We start from the raw sequence: 20,432 nt of genomic DNA on the forward strand, positions 1-20,432 counted from the left end.
TGCTGTATTGCCCAGAGAATTATATTCAGTATCTTATGATAGCCTATAATGGAATATAATCTGAAAAAATATATGTAACTGAATCACTTTGCTGTATGCCTGAAACTAACACAATATTGTAAATCAACTCTACTTCAATTTTAAAAAAATGACCACCAATTTTATACATAAATTGAGCTGTTAGTTTTAACTTACATGTTTTGTGCTGAAGTTTCCCTTTGGAAATTTTGAATTTTGAGTCATGGAATCATAGACTATGAGAGCTGTAAGAAACCCTAGAGATCCCCTAGACTATGGTTCTCATTGTAGATGTGAACAAAATTCAGGTCTTTGGAAAAGACAGACCTGTAACTCCCAACCTTGGACAGTCTGATTTCGTAGTTGTGGGTATGGCCTCAGCATCTGGAATCTTTCTGAGTTCCACAGGTGAGAACCACGGGTCTGCTCCCTCCATCTCATTTTATATAGAGAGTGGAAGGAAACTCAGAGATGTCTGTGACATGCTCAGGGTCATTAAACTGTTAAATGACAGAACCTTGTTTAAACTTTAAATAGTTTAGAAATGTTTCATTATTTGTTTGGTTTGGGGGGAAGGAGAGGAATACCAGTGAAATAAAATGAGAGGTCGTTTGCAAGATAAATGTTAAACATTTGATAATTTCCAAAAAGCTTTCTTCCTTTTGTCCCTAGAGGTAATAGATAAATAAGCAAACAAAACCAAAACATAAGAGCAGAACTCAGAAGAGGTAGAGCTGAAAGTAAGGATAGGAATAGTAAACTTCTGCTTTCTCAGAAACAAATCAAAGAATAGCAATGACAGTATAGTCAGCCATCCTGAGACAAAGAATGCCAATAAGAACAGCAGAAAGATCCATGGTAGTGAACAGTATTTTAATGTAGGTTATGAAAACCTTTCATACTTGCTTTTAGCCTAAAATACTTTGGTCAGTTTTATTGTTGTTGTTAATACATGTATTGTGTGCATGAATCATGCTCAGCTGATGTGATTTACGTGTTTTCTTCTTTCTTACAGAGAACCTCTCATCTGATTCGGCTCTCTCCAGCCCAAGTGCCCTGAATTCTCCAGGGATGGGAATTGAGGGCTTGAACCGTAGGAGGAAGAAACGCACCAGCATAGAGACCAACATCCGTGTGGCCTTAGAGAAGAGTTTCTTGGAGGTTAGTGAGGTTTTTACTTTTCATATACATGGGATTGTCTGTATAATACTGTTGTTAAGTGCCGTAGACCAGGGGTCCCCAGAGGTCCCTGGTTCCCTGTGAGGAACCAGGCCGCACAGCAGGAGGTGAGTGGCGGGTGAGTGAGCGAAGCTTCACCTGCCGCTCCCCATCGTTTGCATCACCACCTGAGCCATCCACACACACACACACACACACCCTCCACCCCCGTCTGTGGAGAGATTGTCTTCCATGAAACTGGTCCCTGGTGCCATAAAGGTTGGGGACCGCTGCCGTAGACCATAAAATATGGACTTATAAGCTTCAGCCCTAATGGATGCTTATAAACATATTGGAGACAATGAGACGAAGTAAGTTACTGAACATAAGGAAACAAAACCAGAGTGCTTCAGGGTTCAGGAGAGACCAGGCTTAGAGATCCATGTGAGCACTCAAAATGAGAGAGGCAGGCAGCAGCTGTAGGATACATAGGAATTCCACAGGTAGGGAGAGGTGGGGGGAAAGCGCTTCAAGCAGAGGCATCCAGAGAGAAAAGCCATGACATGTATCAGGGGAAACACAAGTAGTTTGGTTTGGCTAAACTAGTGTTTGGAACCAGAACACTGAAGGCCTTGATGAGCTATAGATTTCAAGTTATTTCAACAGGTTTTTGGCGTGGTTTTTTTTGTTTGTTTGTTTGTTTTTCTGGTACCAGGGAATATCACAATCAAAGCTTCCAACAAAATTTTGACTTCTCTAATTCAGAAAAGCCTTGAGCACCATGGAAGGAGCACTGAAACAGGAGTCTTTATCCGCTCTGCCACTTATGAACTGTGTGATTGGTCAGGATACGTGGTTTCCTAAGCTAAAGTCCCTTTATCTGTAAAATAACTGCCTTTCCTGCCCCACAGGCTTATGGCCTGCCTCACATTGGCCAAGTGAGATTATGTGCATGAAGCACTGGGGAAGTTCTTAAATTCCCACTAATAAATAAGGTATTGGTTTCATTCACGATTAATTGCCTTTAAAATAAAAAATATATAAATATTCAAGAATAACTTATTCTAAATTAATATGACTACATTTAATAAATACATGTTCATTAGAATGTCTGTCTATAGAAGTTCTTTGTTAAAGTGGAATAATATGGCCTTATATATCCCAATTTTATTCTCTTATTGTTCCTCCTCCCCATTTGTTTATTCATTTAATGACATGGTTATGTCAGTAATTCAAAAAGTTTTTCCAAAAGGTGATTTTTTTTTTTCCCTCTTCAGAATCAAAAGCCTACCTCGGAAGAGATCACCATGATTGCTGATCAACTTAATATGGAAAAGGAGGTGATACGTGTTTGGTTTTGTAACCGCCGCCAGAAAGAAAAAAGAATCAACCCACCGAGCAGTGGTGGGACCAGCAGCTCACCTATCAAAGCAATTTTCCCCAGCCCGACCTCACTGGTAAGGATGAAAAATAGGGAGGCATGCTCAAGGGTTAATTTTTACAATTTTACAAATACCCTATCAAATGAATTTATTTCATTATAGGAATTTATTGTATATATTCATGTCAAATAAAGATATATACATTTATATTTTAAATGTTACAAAAGTAATTAAATGTCTTGTCGTTATTAACCCAAGAACTTACTGATCTTTCTTTTTTAAAGCAAACAGTTTTAATCCTTTCCTGTTTCTCTGCAGTTCCATTATTCTCTTCTCTGATGTAGTTTATTAGGTTACTCTGTAACTGGGAGTAAATTTGCGGCTAATTCCAGTTATCTAAAAATATCTTTAGTTGCACTTTATTCATGTTGGGTTCTAAAGCTCAATTTATTAAACTTACACATACATGATTAAGTGACAATAAATTCCCAGATAACCTTTAGCTCTGAACTTGTATTAAAACAATTGTCTCAGATTTTCACAAACATGTGGGCCTTTTATTTATAACCTCACTGAGTAACCTCTGCTGTTAACAGTAGAATAGTATTCCTAGACTGATGGGACATATAGAGGTCACGTGACTCCCTTGATCTTTAGGACAACTGTAAATATGATGCCACATTTCCAACCAGGATTCCAAAGATGGGAATGTTGTTGAGTTTGCATTTCTGATACTTTCTTGTCAATTTATTTTTAATTTATTTGAATATTATTCTATACTGGCAGGCTTTTCAAACTAAGGTCATCATTAATAGCACTTACTAGTTTATTAAGTGAAGGCTATGGTTGTTAAATGGTGAGGCTTTAATCATAAAGTTCATGAGGTAGTAGTTATGAAAAAGATAGTCATTAGGTACAGTTTTGTTTTATGTAGGTGACTATTTTGTGTTTTGGATTTATTTGTTCTAGAAGAAGGAGGGAAGGATAGAAGGAAGGCAGTGTTTCTTACAAAAATGTAGAATATTTATCTTATTTCAAAAAGAAACTGTCAGTTTTTAAAAATTTGTTTTACATTCTTTCCTTAATATCATTTCATTAAAAACAAAACCAAGACAGTCTTGTCCCCACATAGTTGAAAATAGAAGCAATACAAGAACCCCAGATCCCATGATTTCCTTGAATAGTTTTCTTGTTTAGATTAAGTTTATAACTGGTATAATATTTCTGTCTTGCTCAACACTATTGAAATATGGAAATTTGTTTTTATTAATTTCTTTTTAAAACTTGGGCAGAGCCATTAGTAACATCAGTGAAAACCATCTATTCAAAAGGAACCTTTCAACATAAGCCAGTTTTCTCAATTCCAAGATCAAAGAGTAATTAATAAAATCACTTCCTTTTAGGCCCTTTTATTTTATTCTATTGTATCTGGAATTTTAAAAATTTTATAGGAAAAATAAACCTACAATATGGACTTAAATTTAAAAATTTTGATTTTTAAATGCTTCTGCATATTTTCACTTCTGACCTCTAGGTGGCAACCACGCCAAGCCTTGTGACAAGCAGCGCAGCAACTACCCTCACAGTCAATCCAGTCCTTCCTTTAACCAGTGCTGCGGTAACTAATCTCTCTGTTACAGGTAAGCAGCAGCCAGGCCGTGCAGCTGTTAGGCAAATGATAGGCCCATGCTAAGTTTCTGTGAGAATCTGCCATTAACTTGTAAATTAAGGTTTTAACTAAAAATATGTATTGCTTTTTAAAAGAAAGTTATATATGAAAACCTGAACTCTAAAAAAAAAAATCAGGCGTAATACATTTTTCCAGAAAGAATACTTTCACATAAAGATTTTCTTATCTTTTTTCTTTCCCACATTAGTCTGTCTTCTATGTTGCTTCCTGAGTTACTTTTTTTTTGGCCACACTGCATGGCATGCAGGATCTTAGTTCCCCATCCGGGGATTGAACTCACACCCCCTGCAGTAGAAGCATGGAGTCTTAACCACTGGACCACCAGGAAAGTCCCAGAGTTACTTTTTTTCAATTAACTCCTCCTCTCCTTAAAAACATTTAATAGCTGCAGCTTTTTGCAATCAGGAAAACGTCCCAATTTATCATGAATTCATAGACTGTATCCAGCCTGGACCTTATCTTTCACTAGTCTTTTCTCCATCCCATCCTCAACACACAAGAGGATTCCTCCTACCTTTGTAAACATGCCCATAGCGTAAAATGTTGTCCATCCCAGCCTCCACTTCTTTCTGTTAGTGATGAAACTACTCCAGCTTAGATATCAATTCTTCTTGGATATACTCTTTAGCTTCTTCAGGAAACTATTTGTTTCCACCTGCCTATATTATAAACAATTGTATTTTATACTTCTCTCTTTTCCAATAGACCTTGTACTTCTCAAAAGATCTGAATATTCCTTTTGAAATAGCAGTGCTTGGCACATTCACAATACAATGAATAAATAAATGTTTTCCTTTTACGTGGCACATTTTCCAAATACATGTAAAATAAATTAGTGTTGTCATCAGAAGTTTTCTAGTGATACATAAAGCAGAAGACATTCTGTAATTATTCACCAGGTTGATATATGCTAGTAAATCATTGGATAGATTTGTGATCTTTCATAATCAAGCTTAAATTTAACCTAGAGTTGGGGAATTTGGTTTTTTTCACTCATATTTTAAGTGACCTAACCATGATATAAAAAGTGAATAAATGGCTTTATATAGTTACTAAATTTCTAAGTTATTAGAAAATTTCATAATATTGTTTGTTTATTCAGAACAGTACTTTTGACCTCTTTTGGGTCTTTGACCTCTTTGAAACTTTGGTGAAAGCTATAAACTTTTCCCCTCACAAAGTAGGCATACCCACAATTTTTAGTAAGATTACAAGGAGGTTTATAAATGACAAACCTCATCAGTCCCCACCTTACCAAGCCTTGCCATTTCTGGATGCCTTAGAGGCAAATTAAAAACCTCTGTTCAAGAGTGTATAGTGTTCAGCACCTCAGCTTAAAAAGCAAACTGTTGGTGATTGGTTGCCGCTGTGTTGGGCACCAGGAACATGAAATTCCTGTCTTTGAGGAACTTACTGTCTACCCTGACTGCCACTGGCTGGTAAATTGTGTACTTTACCTTCCAAACAAATTATAAGTCATATTACATTAGGTTTAAAGATACCCATCTTTTGCCAAAAAAAAAAATTCCTAATGGTTCAGGCATTAAGAATAGTAGCTTTGCAGATTTCTTAGAAAATGGCACAAATCTGAGGCAGAAGGGAACTTTAAGATATACATGCTCAAAACTAGCTAAAAATTTTTTTTATTTTTTGGTGATCTTAACTGCCTAATCAGATTTTCTTAAACTCAATTACGTGGCCCATTTATTTAGATTTAATTATGACAGTTTTCTGAAATGTCAGTAACTTTTGGAATGAAATTTTCTTTAATCATTAAAATATTTAACATAGGAAATTCAAATAGGAAAGACACAATCACTGTGAGTACTATTTTTATTTTGTCTTTGTATCTGTTTTTATATGTACATAGATGTACAATTCTAATAGTATTTATAGTGTGTCCTTTGTTTTTAGCTTAACATCTAATAATAAGTATCTTCCTCTGTTATTATAGTTTTTACTTTTCTACTCTTGCCCTTATATCAGATGGTTGTACTGTAATTTCATAACCATTTCCATATGTTACCATCATGGTTAAGTTCAACCGAGGGTGACCAACTCTTCCAGTTTGAGCCCCACAAATATTACATCCCAGGAAACCTCTCAATCTCTAAGCCACGGAACTGGTCTTGCTTGTTCGCTATTGTATTCCTCGTGTCCAGCACACTACCTAGAGTGTAAGATACCCAGTAATTATTAAATGAATGAAGTTTTCACTGTTATAAATAATGCTATAATGAACACCTTCATACATATAGCTTTTTCTTAATTTTTTTATTTTAACATAATTTCAGACTTACAGAAAAGTTGTAAGAATAGTTTAGAGAAATCCTAAATCTCTTCCTCACATTCTCCAAATATTAAAATCTTACTATGTTTGCTTTCTCCTTTTTCTCTTTGTGTTTCTGTATGTGATTTTTTTCTGAACTGTTATAAGAGCAAGTCACAGATAAGCCCTTTTCCCCTGAATACTTTACTATTTTTTAATAAACAAGAAATATAGGGGAAAAGGAAAAGTTCATCCTTACAGTTGAAAGCCAACTAATAAATGTGGAAGAAATGATGGAATTATATGAGTAATAACAGATCCAGGCTATCTGTATCAATATGGACTCAGAAATCATTCTGTATTCAGTAGGTTAGAATCCTACTATCACTTTTTATTGTAATATTCAGATTGTCCCAGATTTAGCCAATGGGAACTACTTCACGGTGGCTCCTGTGCCCTTTTGACATATCCCTAGCATTCTTTGAGTGCTTCCTTATTTTTTAGCACACAAGATGTTCAGCTTCATCTTAAAGTTTCTCTGCCTCTGGCCTAGAATCAGCCTCCTTAAAATCCATGAGTTCATACTGATATCTCCAATTCCAATCCATTATCCTATAGTTTGTTCTTTTCTATCCTAACCTCTTTCCATATTTTAACTCCCTTCTCAGTGACAGTGAGTAACCTGGCTCCCATTATCAACAATAACAAGTTACTTAATTGTTCAATCCTGTAGTGAAAAGAAAGTGGTTTCAAAATTGCTAACCCATGCCTCTGAAAAGAAAAGACCTACTAATTCAGTTCAGTTTAGAGTTCTTGTCTTAAGCCTAAAGGCATAAAGCCCAAATACTGTGTTCAAAAGTTATTTTGGTTAGTTCTTTTTATATCTTCTTCAGTGTAGTAACATTATTCGTTTGAAATTCAGGTCAGTTTATTTGTTTTGTTTGTATTCAATGTTAGTGTTTCTCCTCGCATCCTTGTGATTTTTTTAAGAATATGAGATATTAACATGGTTTTAAAAGGTAAGACTATACAAAAAGTTCTCCTTGGGCTTTCCTGGTGGCACAGTGGTTGAGAGTCCGCCTGCCAATGCAGGGGACGTGGGTTCGTGTCCCGGTCTGGGAGGATCCCACATGCCGCGGAGCGGCTGGGCCCATGAGCCATGGCTGCTGAGCCTGCGCGTCCGGAGCCAGTACTCCACAACGGGAGAGGCCACAGCGGTCAGAGGCCCGCGTACCACAAAAAGAAAAAAAAAAGTTCTCCTCAAAAAAATGTCGTTCCCTTCTATCATAATTCTCTGTATCCTTTCCATCCCATTCCTATCTGTGCCCTTCCTGTGTTTCTTTTGAACTGTTGAGTAGAGATTTTTTTCTTTTTTAATTTACCCCTGTTTGTTACTTTAAAGGTATCATACTTAGGTGATCTTCTGCACTTCAGTTTTTTCACTTAACAAAATATCCTGACAATCACTCCACATTAGTTCATAGAAATCTTAATTATTCTGTTTCATTGTTGTAGACTACTCTATTATGTGGATGTACTACAGTTTATTTAACCCCATTCCTGTTGTACGGACATTGAGTTTGTTTCCAGTATTTTGTAATTATAGACTATGCTTCAGGAATAACCTTGTGGATATGTATTTTTGTACTGTTGGAAATGTGTCTTGAGGGTAAATTTCGAGAAGTAGAATTGCTGGGTCAAAAGGTACACACCTATGTGTTGTTGGATACTGTTGTTTTGTTGGATACTATCAAATTGCCTTCCAAAAGGATTGTACTTACTTTCATTCCCACTAACAATACATGAGAGGGCCAGTTTCCCCATAGCCTCCGCAACAGAATGTTACACTTTTTAATTTTTACCAACATGATATGTTAGAAATTGTATCTCAATGTACTTTAAATTTCAGTTTTCTAATCATGTGAAGTTGAACATCATTTCATATACTTAAGGGCTATTTTTCATCTTTTATAACGGTGAAATAGGTTTTGTTTCACCTTGATTGATAAATATTGCATAGACTAGAAATTCCAGCTGAGGGAAGTGGTAAGAGCAGACATTGTTGTCTTCTTTCCAAGCATATTAGTTTTCTGTTGGTATGTAACAAATTACCACAAACTTAGTGGCCTAAACCAATACTCATTTACTATCCCATAGTTCTGTAGGTTGGAAGTTTAGGCATGGGTTAGAGCTGGGTCCTCTGCTCAGGGACTTACCAGGCTGAAATCAAGATGTTGACTGGGGCTGTGACCTCATATGACACCCAAGATCTTCCAGGTTCATTAGTTGGCAGAATTCTGCTCCTTGTGGTTATAGGACTGAAGTCCCCATTTTTTTTGCTGGCTGTCAGCTAGATCACTCTCAGCTCCTACAGGCTAACCCCAAGTCCTAGCCTCATGACCTTCTCATGACATGGCAGTTTCTTCAAAGGCAACATGAGAATCTCTCTCCAGTCAGCTGCTATGGAGGGTCTTATGCAATTTAAGGTAGTCAGTCCTCTCACCTTTGTCATATGATATAACCCAATTAAAGGAGTGGCTACCACATCTCCCGTCACATTCACAGATCTGCCTATACTCAAGAGAAGGGGATTATACATCTGGATTTTGATGTCTTCCTTTAAAGAGTTTTTGAGTTTGCTTTGGCGGGCAGATAGGTTACTACAGATCAGCTTGATCCTTTCAAGGCTTATTTTTTAAGCTTTATTAGATTGGCCCTAGAGTAGCCTTCACTAGTTTAAGGTGTGACCCTTCTGGGGTCTCTAATGAATGCCCAGATATTCAATAGTCTCTACTCTCTGTGTAGTTGGAACTGGACTATCTCCCTGTCCTGCATGAATTCCAAGGATCATTCAGTTTATAGCCTCCCTGCCTGGACTCATGGGGTTTCCCTGTGCATGTGCAATTTAGTATTCAACCAAAGATTCTAGGAAACCCCTATGCACATTTCTAGAGTTCTTTCTCTGTTAGTTTCTTCCTTTCCAGTACTCTCTCCTGCAAATTCCAGCCATTTCAGCATCCAGCGACGGTCTTTGTCTCCTGAAATCATTGAAATTGCTGTGTTCTACTTAATTTCCTCTTCTGGTGCAGCAATTTAGAAAGTGCTTCCAAATAAAGTCCAGGCGATTATAGGGCTCACATCATTTGTTTCCTTTTCTTCAGGGATCACAGCCCTGTGCTGCCTATTTTCTCATATCTAAAACATTTTCTCATATATTTCTCTATTCTTGTTATAGTGTAAGGGTAAGTTTGCTATCATTTACTCTTATGGTCAAAGGCAGAAGTCTCTAAAAATGTTAAATTAATGATCAGCACTTATAGGTATAGATGATCTTATTTGCAAAGCAGAACTAGAGACACAGACGTAGAGAACAAATGTATGGATACCAAGGGGGAAGGAAGGGGGCGATATGAATTGGGAGAGTGGGATTGACCTATATACACTATTGATACTATGTATAAAATAGGTAACTAATGAGAACCTACTGTATAGCACAGAGAACTCTCCTCGATGCTCTATGGTGACCTAAATGAGAAGGAAATCCAAAGAGGAGGGGATATGTGTATATGTATAGCTGATTCACTTTGTTGTACAGAGGAAACTAACACAACATTGTAAAGCAACTATACGCCAATAAAATTTTTTTAATAAATTAAAAAAAATAAAATAAAATTATATACACACAAAAAGTAAATTACAAAATGAAAAATGTTTAGATCAGAAGCAAATAAGTTTCAACGCTTGATAAATCTAAATTAAGAGAAAAAAATAATCAGCATTTATAATTGTAACAGACAAAGTCTAAGGTGACCCTCCCCCACCATGGTGTCTACTTGCTAGTGTTCATGCCTTTGTGTAATCCTTTCCCCTTGAGTGTGGGCTGAGCCTTTGGTTTGCTTCTCATCAATAAAATGTGGCAAAGGTGATAGTTTGTCACTCCATGATTATACTACATTTTGTAAGACTCCATCTTGTTCCCAGACTTACTCTAGAGACCCTCCTCACCAGTTTGATGAAATAAGAAATAAACAACCATGTTAGGAAGCTCACAAATCAGGGTACTGAGGATAACCTCTAGGCGCTGAGGGTGGCCTTCAGCCAACAGCCAAAAAGAAGCTGGGCACTTAGTCTAGAGCAGCAAGCAAATTCTGCCAAATGATTTCTGCCAGCAACCCAAGTGAGCCTGGCAACATATTCTTCCCCAGTCATGCTTCCAGAATGGAACTGTCTGGCTGACCCCTTGATTGTGGACTTGCAGAGGACCAGCTAGACTGTGCCTGCACACCTGACCCACAGAAACTGTGAGATAGTAAATGTGTGGGGGTTATTTTTCCTTTTTATTTATTTATTTATTTATTTATTTATTTATTTATTTATTTATTTATTTGCATACGCGGGCCTCTCACTGTTGTGGCCTTTCCCGTTGTGGAGCACAGGCTCTGGACGCGCAGACTCAGCGGCCATGGCTCACGGGCCTAGCCGCTCCGCGGCATGTGGGATCTTCCTGGACTGGGGCACGAACCCGTGTCCCCTGCATTAGCAGGCGGACTCTCAACCACTGCGCCACCAGGGAAGCCCCGTTTTTATTTATTTTTTAAATAAATCTTTATTGGAGTGTAATTGCTTCACAATACTGTATTAGTTTCTGTTGTACAACAAAGTTGAATCAATTGTTTCATGCTGCTAAGTTTGTAGTACTTTGTTAAATAGCGATAGAAAATGAATACCATAACGTTACATTTGTATAAATATCGTTCAGGGACAGCTCATATGATTAGGGTGAAAAATGTAATCTTATGACACTTAAACCTTGCTCCTTGAAAGAGAAGTTTACAAGAGTCAGTGTCAAATGGATTTTCTTTTCTTCCTCTTGTCAGCAGTTGCTGAAAATCATACCTTGTTTTAATTTTTTTCCTATTTGGACCATAACTTTCTTATTATAGCCTCTTTTCCTCTGACATTTCTGTATTGCTTTTTTCTTTTTTCAGTTGACAGAAGTAGCATATTCTTTCACTCATATTATTTATGAAAGACATCCAGTATCTTAATCATAGAGCTTATCTAATGCAATCTACTTTCTTCCTGAAGACTTTCTCCTTGGAATCCCTATAATTGCTTATTTTAACTTCTTTTCACTGTGTTCCTGAGTTAGATCCAATATTTCTGAGAGCCCATGTCTCCCTCTACCTTTGATTCCTTTTTGTTTTGCCTGGTGCACACTCTCAAGTAATTTTTTTTCTGTATTTGGAAAGATTATGTGGGAGGGAAAATTTCCAATACATGCATAACTGAAAAGTATTTTGCCCTCACAGTATTTGTAGTTTGTATAGTAATAGAATTTTAGGTACAAAATTACTTTTCCTTTGAACTTAGAAGGTGTTGCTCTGTTGTATTTTAGTATCCAGTGTTGCCAATGAAAAGTCTGATTTCAGTCTAACTCCGATTTGTTCATCATTTGTCTTTCCCTCTGTAAACTTTAAGGATCTTTTTTTTATCCTTTATCCTCTAGTGAAATTTCACTAGAAGGTATCAAGGCATATGGGCCTTTTAAATTTGTCCTCCTTGGCGTTCAGTGGGCATTTTCAATTTGAATTAATGTCTTTCTTTAACTCTGGTAATTTGTCTTTCTTCCTTATTTCTGGAACATATTTAAAGACTTTAAACTCTCTAAACTGATCCTATATATCTCTAACTTTTCTCTTGTGTTTTTCATTTTTTAACTTTTTTTTTCATTCTTGGAAATATATCCTGAATTTTATCTAACTGTTCCTGTGTTCTCATTTTTTATTGTTGTCATTTGTATGTTTTTCCAAAATCATATTTTTAATTTCTAAGAATGTTTCTTTGTTCTGATTCCACCTTTTTATAGCAATCTATTTTTAATTTGCAGATACAGTACAAATTAGAATTGTATTTAAGTTGCTTCTTCTGGCCTCAATTCTGCTTATTTATTTGGTTCCATTTCTTTTGTTCTGTGGATTTTTTCATTGTCTGTTAATTTTTGATTATTTAGTCATACCGATGAATGCAAGGCCTTAGTACTTAATATCAGTAGCTTGTAAGGCTTTTTCTGCACTTGTGTAGCTTCTGTTACTCAGCATCCTTTCCCCTGATTGGAAGGGAGCTGTGAGCTGTGACTGTGGGGAGAGAACTGCCAGACTTTGCTCAGGGCCTGTGGGTGGAAAGCAGACAGGCGGACCAGGCTCTACCCTCACACCTTCCTCAAATGAGAGGGATGCCAGTGCTTACACTAAAATTCTTAACCTTCCATGCTCAGATTTTTATTTTCTTTGAAGAGTAGTAGGTGACATTAGTTAATGCTTAGATGATAAGTCTGGTGGGGGGAGGAAAAGTCCCCCTGACAGAGCTGGTGTGTGAACAGTCTGGTCACCCTGTTCTCTGCCCTTGTTGCCTACTCCTGCCTTGGTATTGACAACACGGAGCTTGAAATCCCCTCAGGGCTCCATTGGGGTAAATAATTCCCACCTCTATCGTAGTCTTCTACTGTGCCCTTCTGGACTATGGTTGGTTTCTCTACCACCCAATTTTAACCTCTTTCTCATTTCTGCAAATATATCAAATTCTCAAGTTCTCTGAAATCTCACTCCTAGAGCTCTCACTCCCTTTTTTATTACTTTACCATCTTTTGGGACAGCATTTTAGAAATGAAGGAATAAACATACCCTTAGTCTGCCCTCTTCTAAGAGAAATGTTGTGTGATTGCCATGGTCATTTTTATTTTCCCAGTATCTGACATAGTGCTTGGTACATAATAGGTCCTTGGTAAAACTTTTCCATTTTTTAAATTTTTTTAATCTTTTTTTATTATAGTATAGTTGATTTACAATGTTGTGCCAATCTGCTGTACAGCAAAATGACTCAGTTATACACATAGAGACATGCTTTTTTATGTTCTTTTTCATTATGGTTTATCACAGGATATTCAATATAGTTCCCTGTGCTCTACATTAGGACCTTGTTATTTATCCATCCTAAATGTAATAGTTTGCATCTACCAACCCCAAACTCCCAGTCCATCCCTCTCCCTCCCCCCTCCCCCTCAGCAACCACAAATCTGTTCTCTGTGTCTCTGAGTCAGTTTCTGTTTTGTAGATAGGTTCATTTGTGCCAAATTTTAGATTCCACATGTAAGTGATATCATATGGTATTTGTATTTCTCTTTCTGACTTACTTCACTTAGTATGGTAATTTCTAGTTACATCCATGTTGCTGCAAATTGCGTTATTTCATTCTTTTTTATGGCTAAGTAGTATTCTATTGTATATATGTACCACGTCTTTATCCAGTCATCTGTCAATGGACATTTAGGTTGTTTCCATGTTTTAGCTATTGTGAACAGTGCTGCTATCTGTGAACATAGGGGTGCATGCATGTATCTTTTTTTTTTTTTTGGCTGCATTGGGTCCTTGTTGCTGCACGCGGGCTCTCTAGTTGCAGTGAGCAGGGGCCACTCCTCATTGCGGTGCGCAGGCTTCTCATTGCGGTGGCCTCTCTTGTGGAGCATGGGCTCTAGGTGTGCGGGCCTCAGCAGTTGTGGAACGTGGGCTCAGTAGTTGTGGCTCATGGGCTCTAGAGCGCAGGCTCAGCAGCCGTGGTGCACAGGCTTAGTTGCTTCGCGGCATGCGGGATCCTCCCTGACCTGGGCTCGAACCCATGTCCCTGCATTGGCAGGCGGACTCCCACCCACTGCGCCACCAGGGAAGCCTATGTATCTTTTTGAATTATAGTTTTCTCTAGGTATATTCCCAGGAGTGGATTGCTGGATCATATGGTATTTTAGTTTTCTGAGGAACCTCCGTACTGTTTTCCATAGTGGCTGTACCTGGTAAACTTTTCTACAATAGAAAATGAATGATCATGACTGTACTGCTCCAGAAAGATATGTATTCTTCTGTGTCTTAAGAACTTGTAAAAATTCCACAGCCCTTAATAATCTCAACTAGGGCTTCCCTTGGTGGCGCAGTGGTTGAGAGTCCACCTGCCAATGCAGGGGACACGGGTTCGTGCCCCGGTCCAGGAGGATCCCACATGCCACGGAGCGGCTGGGCCTGTGAGCCATGGCCGCTGAGCCTGCGCGTCCGGAGCCTGTGCTCCACAACGGGAGAGGCCACAACAGTGAGAGGCCCGCGTACCACAAAAAAAAAAAAAAAATCTCAACTAAACAAGCTCTGCCTCCAATTCTTTTTCCAAAGTAGTGTTTCATAATGAACTGTATGCAATCCCATAACCCTTATCAGTCTCTCCCCATTCACTTCTCCCCTTACTTACTCTGTCTCTATGAATTTACCTGTCTCAGACATTTCATGTAAATGGAATCATGTAATATATGACCCTCTGGGTCTGGCTTCTTCCATTTAGCATATTTCCAAGGTTTATCCATGTTGCAGAATATATTGGAACTTCATTCCTTTTAATAGTTGAGTGATGTTTCATTCCATGGATATACCATACTTTGTTTATTATTCCGGAGTTGATGGACATTTGAGTTGCTTCCAGTTTGGGTCCATTTTGAATACTGTTGCTATGAGTATGCATGTATCAATACAAGTATTTTTTTTTGTATCTTTATTGGAGTATAATTGCTTTACAATGTTGTGTTAGTTTCTGCTGTACAACAAAGTGAATCAGCTATACATATACATATATCCCCATATCCCCTCCTTCTGGAGCCACCCTCCCACCCTCCCTATCCCACCCCTCTAGGTCATCACAAAGCTCAATACAAGTTTTTATGTGGTTATATGTTTTCAGTTCTCTTGGGTATATATTTAGGAATGGAATTGCTACCTCATGCAGCATTCTGGAATATTATGAACAAGTTTTTGCCCCCCAAAATTAGGCAACTTAGGTGAAATGGACAAATTTTGAGACTCAAATTACCAAAACTGACTCAAAAAGAAATAGAAAACCTTTAAAAGACCTAAAACAAGTAAAGTAAGTGAATCAAAAAGAAATGCCTGGACTCAGAGGGCTTTAGCAGTGAACTCTTATCAGATATTTCACAAAGAAATAAGAATTAACCTTTAGCAGTCTCTTCCAGAAGATAGAGGAGGAGGAACAACTCATTGTATGAAGTCAATATTACCTTGATTCTAAAGCCAGACAGAGTTATCACAAGAAAAAGGTTATGAACCCATATCCCTCATGAAAATGCACACAAAAATCCTCAACAAAATCTTAGCAAATCAAATCCAGCAACATATAAAAAAGATTATACATTATGACCAAGGGGTTATCCCAGGAATGAAAGTTGATTTAATAACTGAACATAAATTAATGTAGTACACCATAGTAATAGAAGAAAGGACCAAAACCTCATGATCATCTCACTAGATATAGAAAAAGCATTTGACAAAATCTAACACCCATTCATGATAAAAACCTAGAATAGAAGGGGACTTCCTAACCTGATAAAGAGCATCTACTAAAAAACCTACAGGTAACAGCATACTAAACGGAGAAAGACTGAATGCTTTCCCCCGCTAAGACTGGGAATAAAGCAAGAATGTTTGCTCTAGCAGACTTTTAATTAGCATTTTAGTAGAGGTTATAGTCAGCTTAATAATGGAAAAAAATTTTAAACATCCAATTTGGAAGGGGAGAAGTTAAAACTGTCTTTGTTTTCATTATCCTATATGTATAAAATTCTCAAGGAATTCACACACCAAAAAGCCTACTAGAACTAGTAATGAATTCAGTGTTGTTGCAAGATACAAAATAAATATACTCTCTCAATGAACTCACCAGAAAAATGAATGGAGAGATACTCCATTTGTAAATCATATATCTGATAAAGGAGTTATATCTAGAACATATAAAGAATTCTTAAAATTCAATAGTAAGTATACAGGTGACTTAGTATTGTAAAGGGGCAAAAGATTTTAAATATACATTATACCAAAGAAGATATAGGAATGACTAATAAGCACATGAAAAGATGTTCAACATTATTGCTCAGCAGAGTGCTGTTACTGTATAGCTACAGAGATGGCTACTGCAGAATCTTGTTTTAATCCTAAAGAACAATCATTACATTGTTCAAACAGACAGAAGCTTATACTATAAAATGTAGTACATTCATAGTAATTTTAAATTACCTTTACGTTCTAAGAAGCTGTCCTACATAGGAGCTTTGTACGTTTTTCATGTGTAACATATTATAAATTTATCTTTTGAATATAATAAATGTTTTCATATAAAAAATAAAAATCATAATGAGATACTACTTCATACTCAATAGAATGGCTATAATCAAGAAGACCAAAAATAATAAGTCTTAGCAAGGATGTGGAGAAACTAAAACCTTCATGCATCGCTGGTGGGAATGTAAAATGATACAGCCACTTTGGAAGACACTTTGGCATTGTCTTTAAACTTTAAACATAAAATTACCATCCTACCCGACATTTCCCCCGAGAGAAATGAAGACATTTCCACAAAAACTTTGACACAAATTATCATAACAGCATTATTCATAATAATAAAAAGCTGGAGAGACTTCCCTGGTGGTGCAGTGGTTAAGAATCTGCCTGCCAATGCAGGGGACACGGGTTCGAGCCCTGGTCCAGGAAGATCCCACATGCCACGGAGCAACTAAGCCCGTGCGCCACAACTACTGAGCCTGTGCTCTAGAGCCCGCGCAAGCCACAGCTACTGAGCCCGTGTACCGCAGCTACTGAGGCCCGCGCACCTAGAGCCTGTGATCCACAACAAGAGAGGCCACTGCAATAAGAAGCCCATGCCCGCAACGAAGAGTAGCCCCCACTCGCCGCAACTAGAGAAAGCCTGAGCAATGAAGACCCAATACAGGCAAAAATTAATTAATTAATTAACTAACTAATTTTTTTAAAAAAACAAAAAACTGGAAACAAACCATTGCCCATCAATTGATGAATGAATTAAACACCATGTGGTCTATCCGCATAGTGTAACACTCTTCAGCCAGAAGGGAGTATTGGTTCATGCTACAACATGGATAAACCTTGAAAGCAGTACGCTAACTGAAGAAAGCTAGATGCAAAAGGCTACAAATGGTATGATTCCATTTATGTGTCATGTCTGGGAAAGGTAAATCTACAGATGCAAAAAGCAGGTGACTGGAGGCTGTAGGTGGGAACAGGTGTGACTGCAAATAGGCACAAGGGATCTTTTTTAGTCATAAACTAGATTGAGGTGGTGGCTGTACCACTCTGTCAATATATTAAAAATCATTGAATTTTACACTTAAATTGGGTGAATTTTATGGCATACAGATTGTACCTCACTAAATCTATTTTTTAAAAAGGATGAGGTGGGTGCTCACTTTGGCAGCACATACACTAAAATTTGAACGATATAGAGAAAGAGATTAGCAGATACAAGCTACTATATGTAAGATAGATAAACAACAAGGATTTACTGTCTAGCCCAGGGAACTGTGTTCAATATCTTGTAATAAACTATGATGGAAAAGAATCTGGAAAAGAATATATATATATACACACACATACAACTAAATCACTTTGCTGTACACCTGAAACTAACACAGTACTGTAAATCAACTATACTTCAATAATTAAAAAAATTTTTTTTCAATTAAAAAGGATGAGGTGGGAAACAAGATGTGCCACACACTATATTCTTGCACGTAACTTCCTACTAACCTTGTGAGGTGGTGATGGCGTCTAATTCTGTTGTTGAGGACGCTAAAGCTCAGCCCGCATCACTTCCCTGATCAAAGTTGTCCAAGTAATTAAGTTGCCAAGAATATAGATAAAAGATACATATTGATTAAGAGGTGATTCACTGGGAGAATTCATTTGAAGACCCCATTATTATACTCTAGTGCTCGTATGACATTCATATTGAAGACACCTGGAATGTGGTTGGAGGATAACAACCAGAAAGAGCTACTTTGAATGGTTTCTGGAGTCATCATCTCTTAGCCCAGGTTAAATTCACTGATGAAATTATTGGGATTTTCTTTGTATATATGCGGGATTTTAAGAAAGTGATACCGAATGGTCTGAAAATGGCAGTGGAGAGTGAAGAAAAGGCTACTGTAAGCCTTTGACCTCAAGTTCATTTCAGAAGTTTGAAAAGAAAGTAGTGCTTGTAAGTGAAATCAGGTTAGATAAGCTGAAAAATTGGTGAAGAAAAGATTGAAATTATATTGAAATTTACTAGCAGTAGAAGAGAAGTGAGAGAAGATATATACCTTTCTGTAGAACAGGGGGCAGGTCTTAGTAAAAGAGTATCAAAGTGAAAAAGTATGTATGAATCTGTCAAACATAGGACCCAACACAGCATCAATAGCTCAGTGATATAAATTGGTTTGATAGATTTAGAACTGAATAATGAAACTGTAATTAATAATATCCACAAAGATGTAATTCTACTTTGGAACAGCAGCAGTAAAGAGGGAATCATCTTATTTATATTTTTGAGAGGGACAAAGGAGTAAATCCTCCCTTTTCACTTAACAGTAAGAAAGATATGTTTACCTGATTAATTCAGAGACCAAATAGCCCTTTTGTGTAGCATGATAGGAGATGGGAAAAGTAGAGTCAGTACTGAAATAGATGGTGTCTAATTTTCTCCCAGCTCTGCAATATGTGGAAGAAACATTTCCTTAACAGTTAAAATGAGAGATGAATTCTAGGTGTTCTTAGTATAGACCAGAAGAAGGCATCAAAATAGATTTTAAAAGAACAAAACTGCCTGAATTTTTAATGCGGCTATTATGAGAGAAGAGAATCTTCTACAGCTTAGCGTTAGATTTTATCACAAAGAAAGTTCTTTTATATAGATCTTTTTTCCAATATGTTTATAGGTTTGAAATACTTACTTTGATTGGTCTAGTTCTTCTTTCATCTCTGAAGTCTTCTATACCTCATAGAAGTATTATATTGAAATTTTATAGATGTTTTTGGTCTTTTTCAGTTCTCTATCTTGAGAAAATACCACTTAGGTTCTGCTATACACATATATGTGGTTGATTATATCCTAAAACATAGTGACTTTCGCTAAATGAAGTTCCACCTAGTTTAGGCAGCTGATTTTTTTGTATGTAGCATTTACTGATTACTGAAGTAAGAGGGCCTGTTCTATACTTTGATGATGTTAGATAGCATCAAAATTACAGCTCATTGGGAATAGTTGGCATCTTCTTTATTTATCCTATGCCTTATCAGTTATTTCTGCTTTAGGCAAAGGGACTTGATATTCTTTTTTTTTTTTTTGCGGTACGCGGGCCTCTCACTGTTGTGGCCTCTCCCGTTGTGGAGCACAGGCTCCGGACGTGCAGGCTCAGCGGCCATGGCTCACGGGCCCAGCTGTTCCGCGGCATGTGGGGTCTTCCTGGACCGGGGCACGAACCCGTGTCCCCTGCATCGTCAGGCAGACTCTCAACCACTGCGCCACCAGGGAAGCCCAACTTGATATTCTTTAAGTAATACTAGGCCTAACTTCTAGAGATATTTTAGACCTGTGCCATACAATATGGTAAGCAGTAGCCTCATGGCTTATGCATGCAAGATGTGGCTAGTTCAAATTGAGATTTGCTTTTCAAAGCTTAGTATGAAAAAACTCATTAAAATTTTAAAATATTGATTTTATGTTGAAATATATTTGGGATATACTGGGTTAAATAGAGCATAATATTAAAACTAATTTCACCTGTTTCTTTTTACTATTTTCAATGGGACTACTAGAAAATTTAATTACATATGTACTGTATTTCTGTTGGGCAATATTGATCTATAACAGTAAACCATTTCAGTGAACGTGTTTTAGCTGTCAGTGATATTTTTAATGTCAGTTAGTTATTTGTATTTAAATGTTTGTTCTCCTTACAACAAAAAGAAATTTTGGCATTTTGATTTTTTTTTAGGCCTCTCAAAGAACAATTTTCTAG

At 37.2% G+C, this 20,432-nt stretch overlaps 1 protein-coding gene across 5 annotated transcripts in view; it reads left to right on the plus strand.

The window, feature by feature from the left end:
• Positions 1-20,432, plus strand: part of POU2F1 (POU class 2 homeobox 1) — a gene marked incomplete at its 5' end in the record, with an annotated part of 184,644 nt that overhangs the window by 145,933 nt on the left and 18,279 nt on the right. For all 5 annotated transcript variants that reach the window (XM_081225031.1, XM_081225032.1, XM_081225029.1 and 2 more), the window contains 3 exons: positions 1,034-1,179; positions 2,454-2,633; positions 4,093-4,198. In XM_081225031.1, coding sequence (XP_081081157.1) covers positions 1,034-1,179; positions 2,454-2,633; positions 4,093-4,198 — 432 coding nt within the window. The remainder of the gene's footprint in view (positions 1-1,033; positions 1,180-2,453; positions 2,634-4,092; positions 4,199-20,432) is intronic.

The sequence above is a fragment of the Mesoplodon bidens genome (genome assembly GCF_964165515.1).
Source record: "Mesoplodon bidens genome assembly, chromosome: 2".
Lineage (NCBI taxonomy): Eukaryota > Metazoa > Chordata > Mammalia > Artiodactyla > Ziphiidae > Mesoplodon > Mesoplodon bidens.